This window comes from Lingula anatina, chromosome 1, assembly GCF_051362555.1.
Source record: "Lingula anatina isolate TDL-2025a chromosome 1, LinAna3.0, whole genome shotgun sequence".
In the NCBI taxonomy this organism is placed as follows: domain Eukaryota; kingdom Metazoa; phylum Brachiopoda; class Lingulata; order Lingulida; family Lingulidae; genus Lingula; species Lingula anatina.
The window spans coordinates 15,426,431-15,436,639 of NC_141767.1; the positions used below are offsets into that span (position 1 = coordinate 15,426,431).

A 10,209-nucleotide genomic window follows, 5' to 3' on the forward strand; every position below is an offset into this window, starting at 1 on the left:
TGTGAAAAGTTCATGGCCACAGACCTAGGCCTACTATTGCGGAGTATGGTATTTTGCATAATACAAAATCTACACTTGACGTGCCATCGTTAACGTTTATCACGTGATCCAGTAGTGACGATGGTGGTAGACAGAAAAACCGTGACGAATGCTAGATAAAATCGACAACTGTATAAATCAGATAATTTGGGGGCCAAATTCGAGGCCATCATTTCACTCTACTCTGTCATTACTACGTGAGCAGCGTCAATTTATTTTGGGATTTTAAATAATAGAAAATGCATTAACGTCACCAGTTGTCCGTCGGAGGAAAAATAGATCACGGAGACAAACAGGCAGTTATTACGGTTCGTGGCGTCCCCCATGTTGTTATAGTTACGCAAGACGGCGTACGACGTAACAGTTCTGTCCAACGGGCGGCATTAGCCCTCATAGCCAATTGGTCACTATCTTTATGCTGGTTGAATTGGGAAGGTGTTGTCTGAAAACTGAAAACCTTTCCTGGGTCAATATGTCACAAATGGGGGGGGGGGGGGGGGGGGGGGTAACAAAATAACATCTTTTGCTTATTGAAGGACGGATGGTAGAGTGGCATCACCCTCATCCCCCGCTGTTAACACAACGAACCCGTCTTTCAACATATACTTTTTTATCAACAACCTCTATACCATTTGAAGATTTTTATACGTTATTTCGTTTAACTCCTGTAATTAAAGGCACAATTTCTAAAATGAGCGTTTGTTTTAAAATCACAACATTTAGATATTTAAATATTAAAAATCTTTAAATATTAAAATTGGTGACCCCTCCCCCAGGAAGATTTTCCAATGACTCTCTCTCTCTCTCTCTCTCTATCTCTTTTTTTTTTTTTTTTTTTTTTTGATACTTGTCTGCTTGTAAGTCTTGGTGGTCGTTCACATTGACGCACGTATTTTCCAGACAAATACGTAATAAGGACGGACCAGCGATTTTACCTGTGGCACAGTGTACAATGCTGTCCAACTTCCCGCATCACTCAAGCAACAAATCTGACCAAACACTATCACGTCACACATTCTACGTCACAAATTACAATAAGCTGACCCGGTGAAAATAGTATAAAAAGGTGCAAGGAAAATGATTTTGTAGACTTAACGTGAAAAGAAGGAACTAGTAAAAGAGTTACAGCATGTCTCTACTGTCAAACTGTATTGTATTAGGCTGGTTTTTGGCCACAGTGAATTCTCACTCCTGGTTAACATGTGTAGACTACTTAGAAGAGAACGGACATTTTTATAGCCATGATCTATGCAGAGCGTATCCCAGAGGGGCGTATCCGTTTTATGCCCCAAAAGACAGTAAGTTCAATTACATGTTATACTTATCTTTTACCTATAAAAAGAAACGAATCTCCCCATTTTAACAGCGAATAGTTTCTCGGCGCCTCTTCTGATTTCTTTGGGTTGGGGCGTTGTTTTTAATAGGTATGTATAAAGTGTATAACCGAAGATTATGACTACCTAAAATACTTATCAACGAATGCATATATAATTCTTCCCGCAAAATAATTGGTAGGCTAATTATCACTTTATTTTTCCCCAGTTCCTTTTGGCACCGATCGCGGCTTCAATCACCAGCCGACAGAAGCCCAGGCGTGCATCACGGAGAGAAATGATGGCGCGAACTACAACTCGGACTACCCCCGGGCTGTCTACTACCCTGGCCAACGAGTGGTCATCGCTCACCCGACCAAGGTAAGTGAAAATTGTCGAACCATATCATTTACGGCTTAGCCATATTTCCTTGTTCCAATAACAATTTCCTAAAATCCATTATCATTTTTTCTATTACAATTTCTGTCGCCAGAGCGAGGCCAGAGCGCCAGAACATTGGTTGAAAAGGAAAATCGCTGAAATTTACAACTACCAAGATTTTTTTTGCTCTCTCTCTCTCTCTCTCTCTCTCTCTCTCTCTCTCTCTCTATATATATATATATATATATATATATATATATATATATACCAACGCGAATTGCACGTCTTTAAGATTTGTACTGCTTATCATTTATCTGTCACGTTTTCATATTAGTGTTCATTGTTGGCAAGGAAAAAGTTGTCAACTAGTTGTCTGGTTTGTACTACTTCTCATTGTATGAAATAAGCCGATGAATCTTCTTGGGTATACATGATTACAGCGAAAATGATTATAATGGTTATTATTGTTAGCAAGAAATAAGCTGCCGAAATAGCCTTGATGCGTAAAATTGAAAGACGATCCCAAAGGGCAAGCCATGGTGCATGAAATCGTGAGACTGTTGCGGTAACAAAGGAAATCTTCAAAATGCCTGGGCGCCGTTGCATATGACACCGACGATCTGATATGATTATGGCAAGAATGGGAAGGGGGGTCCATCATTCTTCACCTTCATAATACAAACTGCGCCAGAGAGTTGTTCTACGTTTGTCATGTCAGTTGGTAGATAAATGTCTGGGTTGTTGAATAAACGTAGGCCCTATCCTTTACCTCACAATTTTTTCAACTTCCAATTCTATTCAGACTTAATTTGTTTTAGGCATTTCATACATATTTATTCACAGTCATTTTTTTTCTAAATTGTTACAGAACCATGTTGCCGACACTTGCACAAACCCATTTATCCCAGACAACGGGAACTGGATATACTTTTACCCCACTGGCGAAACCGGCACCGACCCCACGTTATCCACCTACAGAAGCGACTCATATTTGCTCGTGGACTTCGGTGTTGCGCCAACAGGACAGGGTGCCGCTATAACAACGTACCCTAAGAAGGGATTTCAAAACGCCCCAAAATTCTGCGAGCCTCCTGGAACTGACAAGGCGCTGGCTACATACGCATTCGATTTCCCAGAAATGCCACCAGGTATGGAGTTGTCTTCTTACTTCGTTTCTTTAGAAGAAATCACATTATGAAAAAAACCGGGTCTGTTTTAATGTGTTTTCTCAGTATGCAACACTGTTACATATTTTCTAAGAGAAAGCATATAAGGACAGAATTCCCTTAGCTAACAGTTATCTGATCCCGAATCTTTTCAGGAAAACCCTATTCAATGAAAACATTTTTAAGCTTAAGGGGGTTCCATATATAGGTTATCAAGGCCAGCATTTGGGTATATAGGTTTTACGATTATCTATGAGATAAAGGCTTGCAGTATTTACTGTTGTGATTAAAGAGGCATTAGACGGTTTTAATGGCTGTTCAGGCTAGAGGGGCTGTTTGAAATCGATATTCCAGTTTTCACCCAAAAAGCCTGTTGTTACGTCATCAGCTCAAATAAGCGAATTCACGCTAGTGTATGTTTGATGTGACAATTAACAATATCTTATAACATGACAAATTTATTTCCGCATTATCAATTAAGAGAAAATCCTAACACATCGAACCCCCGCGATTCTAAGAAAAAAAAGCACACACTTCCGAGTAAAACATGGGATTCTATATCCAATAACTTATTTCTAGGTACCTACTCGTTCATGTGGCTGTGGGAATTCAACCAGGGAAGCTTTTACAGTGGGTGTTGGGAGGCGGAGGTGGTTGCCACCAAGGCAGACAGAGATTCTATCTACCAGGGCAGAAATCAGCCAACAAGAGATCCAGGTAGAAAAAAAATAATAAAAGAAACTGACATAATATGGGGAAAATAAGAAACAGACAAGTAAAATACTACATGATTTATCAATAGATGGCTTTGCTGTATTCCGATTCAATTAATAAAATGATTCTATAGTAAGATGCTCTGGGAAATATAATATTAAACGGCGAACCTATCAATAAAGCATACGTTTTGATCAAATGTGCCAGAGGGCTTAAAGTTACATATGAAGTTCGGATAGGCGCATGGTACCTTACAGACATTCGAATGAAAATGTAAGAATCATTACCGTTGAAATTGTTTTTAAACTTACACATAAAAACATAAAACAATGTAACTCTACATGCCATGTATTACATGTACAATATTAAAATTTAATGAAATTCAATTTTTATTCAATTAATTGTGTTTATTTAGATAACATTGCTGGGGTACGGGTGGAAGTGGATGGTTATGGCCCATACAAGCCACCTGGTGCCACCACGCTTGCACCAGGTGAAACTACGCCAGCACCAATTAATGGCAACTGGGGCGATTGGAGCCAATGGAGTGCATGCTCCGTGACTTGCGGAGGTGGAGTGAGTATCATCTCCCACCTTTATCTGAAAATGATGTGCTAAATTTGCCTTAAGATTATTTACTGCGGATAACTTAAATTTTCGTTTGAGTATTCGAAGCGTGTTTCGTCCTTATGTGTACTCGAATTTTTTATATCCCATACATTTTAAACTAACTTTGATAGTAGTAATTGCATTGTTATATAATGAATTCGAAAATGTGATACGTGGTTAAATGTGAACTTCTTCTTCAAAGGAGCGCGTTCGAATCCGCATGTGTAACAACCCGGCCCCTGAAAATGGAGGTGCTACCTGTCCGGGCCTGGATGAAGAGAGGGAATGCAACTGTGAACCTACTACCTGCGCCGTTAACTCACTGTCGGCGGAACCAGGTAAAAATTCGGTTCAACGGGGCCTTTCATATAAAAAATAAGAGGAATTTATGTAATTAAATAGTAAGAATACCTACAAGCCTTCTTTACGTTTTTCACCCAGTGAGTGTAAATTAAAGTAAAATATGTTTCGGAAAGAAGATTTTCTATCGAACGATATATGATACAATATTTTTTATCCGTTTCAGAATTACAGATCAAGTTCGACAGTGTGTGGGACACGGGAATGAATGTCGAGTTGATACTGCCAAATCCCAAACCAGATGATTTCCAAGTTATCGTGAAATTCCCATGTACAGCTCAGGCAATGATTGTAAGTCTCTCTCTCACTCTATCTCTCTCTCGTCAAATATCCTGACTACTAAGAATCGCGTAACCGTCATACAACCAACGTCGAAGTAACCGCATTTACTGGCAGGTAGCATTTTTTAATGTGACATTTAAACTCACTTGACGTTACTATTATTTTATTCGAGCAACGTGAAAGTAACTTCAGTTCCTAACATGTAACACTTTTTTAGGTGTGGCATGCAGAAGAGGTGGGCAACAGCACCGACCACGCCCAATACAAGTATATTTTCACGCAGTCTGGCGTAGATGCAGACAAGCTAGATATTGGATTTACCGCTACATTTGACGCCTGCACAGTCAACCCAAGTGATCTTTTGGCATATATTGTAGTCCCTTAAGGTCTGTGCGCTATTGTACTGAAAATGATAGCGGTATATCGTTACATCAAATTTATAATTCTATTGCTTAACATAGACTGGAGCACTGACACAACATTAGCATGTTTCAGGCAACGCGAATTGTACATTTGATGTAATAATATTAATGCTGGTGAAATTATTTAGTGATGGTCTATTTATTTATTTTTTCAACTTATTTACAAAATACAGGTTTGGAGTCGTCTCCTGAATTCATACCTGTACATCTAGCCAGGTATTTGTGGGGAAAATATAGACAATATCACTAAGGTTGATGTTGCCATGCCTGGATAGTTTGAAATTTGAAATACAATATTATTGCAAAGTAGAAAAACAAATTTCTCAGAGAAATAATTGTCTTCAAAAATTTGAAAAAAAGTGGGGGCTATATTTGAATCACATAACTTTGGAAATATAATTAATACATGTATATTAATGACTTGTTACTATATGAATGAATGAGTGAGTGAAAGGTGTCCTATGTCTTGTCCATGTCAATATGTGTTTATATATAAACCCACTTTATAGAGGTGCTGTGATGTTTTTGTTTTTGCTGATTTAAATACTGAAAGAAAAGTATACGTAATTCATATTAGTTTTAATCATCATTCTTCCTTCCTGCACACTCACTTTGAACAAATCTGTTTTGTATACCTTTATATAGATATTTATTGATTGCTATGATTTATTGATTTCAAAAATACTAGACTTCATTAACCTGACTTTCTTGTTTATAAAATACTTAAGATTTGTAAGAGGAGGTACAATACTCTAGGACATAGAAATTTGCATATTGTCTCATTAATATTTCAGGATTTAATGTAAAAATTGTTATGTTCAATGGCATTCCTCTGTAAAATGGGTAATAAAAACAATAAAAAAAAAAAAAAAAAAAAAAATTGGTATTCTGCTAGCTAAAAAAAAAAAAAAAAAAAAAAAAAAAAAAAAAAAAAAAAAAAGGTTGATGTTACAGTGTATGTGTACTATTGAAAAACATGACAGAAAGACGATCTGATACCTTTTGGTGCAAAAATATACTACTACCGAATTTAATTGATGCAAAGTCTTTTTCGGTCACGTTACACAATCGTTTCACCGCCACTAGGGAGGGTAGCCTTTTTTTTCCACCGCAGAGCGCGTCATCAACTGTGTGTTCATATAACAAGAGGAAACCTTTCTCTCGTCGCAACAGTTATTGTCAGTTCTGAAATTGGATGTATGTGACTATGAGACGAATTAAGGAGAAAATAAATATTTGCATACATAAGTTTAGCAGTTTTATTAGTTTTTACTTGTGGAAATGCTTCAATTTATTCTTAAATCAGGACAGATCTGGTGTGCCCGAAATGATGGCCATTAACAAAGTAAGACCTACATATCACAGAAATTAAAGCATTAATACGGGTTTTACACATCTTTATCGCCATATGAATTATTAAGGTTTTATACGTTGTCGCGGGCGGTAACTGCTAGGAAATCCAGACTGACCCACATCTTAGCCAGCTGCTACTAATGCAGTAATACGGGTAAAAGCAACCGAACACCTGGGGCCTGTTTTCACAGCAATATTTCATCGAGTCAGATTGGGTAGACTGTAGACTGGGTTCCCATACTTAGATCGATCCATCTGGATCGACCTAACTCCCTGGGGGTTCACGCTAAATTGCTATCAGCTCAAGAGACTTAAATGTCTGGCACGCCTACCGAATCAGCTAGGGGCAAAGATAATTACCCCCTTATAGCTTTTAGTAGGCGGGACAGACGCTTAAGCCGGCCAACCTGACAGTAATCTAGTGAGACTCCCCACAGGGATAGATCGATCTAAAAATCTATGGAAATGGGGTGTTAGTTTGACAGCAATTTAGTGAGACTCCCCAGGGAGATAGATCGATCCAAATATCTGTGGGAATGGTCCCTTAGAGCTAGAGTCAAAGCCGACTAAGGCTGAAGCCCACTAAGGGACCATTCCCAGAGCCTATTGTACTAACATTGGATCGATCTATCTCCAAGGGGATTCTCACTAAATTGCTATTAAGCGGCTTAAATGTCTGTCACGCCTACTAAAGCTGTTAGGGGGTAATTAACTACTAAAAGTTCATTACCCCCTAGCTGATTCGGTAGGCGTGACAGAATCCCCATTGAGTTAGACCTATCCTGTTGGATCAATATAGCCATGGGAACCCATTCTCAGTTGAGATTGAAACTGAATGTTAAAAAACCGCTTATCTCTTTCCCTTGATCTTTTAACTTATCCCCTCGACCAAAGTTGTAATTGTCTCCATGAAGGTTTTCACTGTTAATGGTGTCACTTACTGAATGGTGTCATAATATTTCAGATTCATACTACTATGTATTTATCTTGTAACGAGGTAGATCAAAATTTGGGTCTAAAAGTTAAGATGAGTTTTTGGGGATGTAGCCGTTTTGTGAAACCTGTATGCACATCACGTAAGACGAACTTTGCGGTCTTGCCAAACAAAATGTGGTAGATGAGATAAAACTGAGGAGAGAGAGCGAGAGAGAGAGAGAGCTAAGATCTAATAAACGTTTATTAGATCTTAGGAGAGAGAGAGAGAACTACTTCTCCTAGACCATAACCGACACTGCATAACATTAATAATAAAACAACACAAACAACATATAAAGTGCATATGGTCGCAGTTAGCGCACGAGTTTTATTTCAAACCATCTTCAATCATTTACAAACAATATAAATAAATAATTAAATAAATAAATTATAAACACGAGGAGACCCTCTCCTCACCAAACCTCTTTATCATCTCTTCCTTTTATATATAAAAAGGAATGACCGGGATATCACATCCCTAACAGCTCTTCTGAGCTCATCTTTCCCTTACCTAGGGAATCACCGGGATATCACATCCCAACAGCTCTTCCGAGCTCATCTTTCCCTTACCTAGGGAATCACAGGGATATCACATCCCAAACAGCTCTTCCGAGATCATCTTTCCCTTACCTAGGGAATCACCAGGATATCACATCCCAAACAGCTCTTCCGAGCTCATCTTTCCCTTACCTAGAGAATCACCGGGATATCACATCCCAAACAGCTCTTTCGAGCTCATCTTTCCTTTACAAAGGGAATCACCAGGATATCACATCCAAACAGCTCTTCCAAGCTCACCTTTCCCTTTTTAGGGAATCATAAGGATATAACATCCCAACAGCTCTCCCAAGTTCATCTTTCCCTTACATAGGGATTTAACAGAATATCACAACCCAAGCACTTCCGATCTCATTTCTCCCATACATAGGAAATCACCAGAGACCACCTCCCAAACACCTCCTCCGAACTCATCTCTCCACTGCACAAGTGCAAAACTACCTCCCAAACAGCTCATATAAATCAATCATTAAATTAATATATTAATAAACATAAATTGCACCTCCAAACACGCACCCATGCACACTGTACGCCTACACTCTAACACAACATACACTATAGGCCTACTTATTTTGAAAACAAAAACATTGAATAAAATAAAAATAGCCACTGCAGCAATAACCAATATAGTTATAAAACAAAGTGAATCACATGTACTAATCAAATTAAAACAACAAAACCATAAACAAAATTTGAAAAATAAAAATGTACGTGTCAACTGGTCTGCGCTAACTGGTCGAATGAACAACTGTCGTAACTTACCCACAATTCTTACCAATATCACAACTAACACAATATATATACAGTGTCGCCCCCTAGGAGAAAATAATTCCATTCTTATTCACTTCGCTCAACCGAATAGAATTATATTGATTGTTACCGCTCATTGTGGCCTGCCGTTGCATCCAACCTCGCCTCCACCCCCCTAAAATTCGGTCAACAAAGTAACTTGGAATCTTAACATTCGTTTCCAGCGTTTGTTTAATTTTGATTTTTTTTTATGAGATATGAGCCCCCAATTACATGTACGATGTTCCATCAAACAAAGGTAGGCCTATTACTTCGCCTGCTTAAACTGCTATATCAGAAGTAAGCATTTCAAAAATTGACCCCTGCCAAGAAAAGTAGTACTTATAGTTGTGATTAAATAGTCGTTAAAACGGTGTTGATACAATGTAGCTGTTCAGGTGAGGGAGATTGATTGAGTTCGAAAACACAATTTCATCACAAAAACGCCGCTGTTACTTCATCAGCTTGAATTAACAAATTCGCCCCGATGTACTTTTGCTGTAACATTTTTATCTCAGATAAGCGGATACGGAAAAAGAACTATCTGTCTTAAGCTCTGTGTGCTATTGTACCGAAAAAAGGTTTTATTACGTTATATCCAATAATAATTCCCTGGAAGGGAAATAATTTATTGACACACCATCAGCAAGTTTCGGGCATCAAGAATTGTTCGTTGATATAGTGTTGATATAGTTATTAAGTTTTTTCAATATATTATCAAAGCAGAGATTTAATTTGGAGAGACAAGTGTGGCCACCTGGGAACATACTGTACATGCATTTGTACAGCTATCCAGGTATTTGTGTGGAAAATGTGGGAGATATTGTTAAAACTCATTACCGTGGATAGGATGTTATTGTCTTCATTAAAAATCAGGAGAGAAACTCGATTTGATACCTTCCGGTTAAAAAAAACAACAAATTTATTAGATGCACAAATTAGGAGGGAGTTACACTCCACATGGGTCGCAGATTAAAAGGATAACATATCTTCATTTTGGCGGGAAAAGTGGTAAAGGACAAGTTTTGCATACTTTCCAATCGAATCCGTTCCGTTCCGTTTTAAATTTATTCGATTGTTTTTTAAGCGTCTTTTGGTAATAATCAGTAAAGATATTATTAAGGAGGGAAGCCATCTATGAAGGTCCATGTGGTTCTATGGCAAGCACAGATTTCATAATAATTTTGGTGGTAACATAGAACTTATTTCTATGTTTTGTTAACAATTAATTTATCGTGGAATTTGGAA

At 38.0% G+C, this 10,209-nt stretch overlaps 1 protein-coding gene across 2 annotated transcripts; it reads left to right on the plus strand.

Moving 5' to 3' along the window:
* Positions 1-1,069: 1,069 nt before the first annotated feature.
* LOC106163560 (uncharacterized) lies at positions 1,070-6,534 on the plus strand. Of its 2 annotated transcripts, XR_015332843.1 has the most exons (9): positions 1,070-1,337; positions 1,582-1,733; positions 2,602-2,881; positions 3,479-3,616; positions 4,029-4,189; positions 4,425-4,560; positions 4,749-4,873; positions 5,082-5,537; positions 6,228-6,534. XR_015332843.1 is itself a non-coding variant. In XM_013541188.2 (8 exons), the coding sequence occupies exons 1-8, from the start codon at positions 1,169-1,171 to the stop codon at positions 5,247-5,249; spliced, it is 1,329 nt and encodes a 442-aa protein (XP_013396642.2). In that variant the 5' UTR covers positions 1,070-1,168; the 3' UTR covers positions 5,250-6,166. The 2 variants fall into 2 exon arrangements, 1 of the variants encoding a protein (XP_013396642.2); XM_013541188.2 differs by lacking the exon at positions 6,228-6,534 and having other exon boundaries at positions 5,082-6,166.
* The last annotated feature ends 3,675 nt before the right edge of the window (positions 6,535-10,209 follow it).

Coding starts and splice junctions, on each gene's coding strand:
- LOC106163560 (XM_013541188.2), top strand. CDS start 1,169: ATGTCTCTACTGTCAAACTGTATTGTATTAGGCTGGTTTTTGGCCACA. Junction 1,338..1,581: donor GTTTTATGCCCCAAAAGACA/GTAAGTTCAATT, acceptor ATTTTTCCCCAG/TTCCTTTTGGCACCGATCGC. Junction 4,561..4,748: donor CTCACTGTCGGCGGAACCAG/GTAAAAATTCGG, acceptor TATCCGTTTCAG/AATTACAGATCAAGTTCGAC.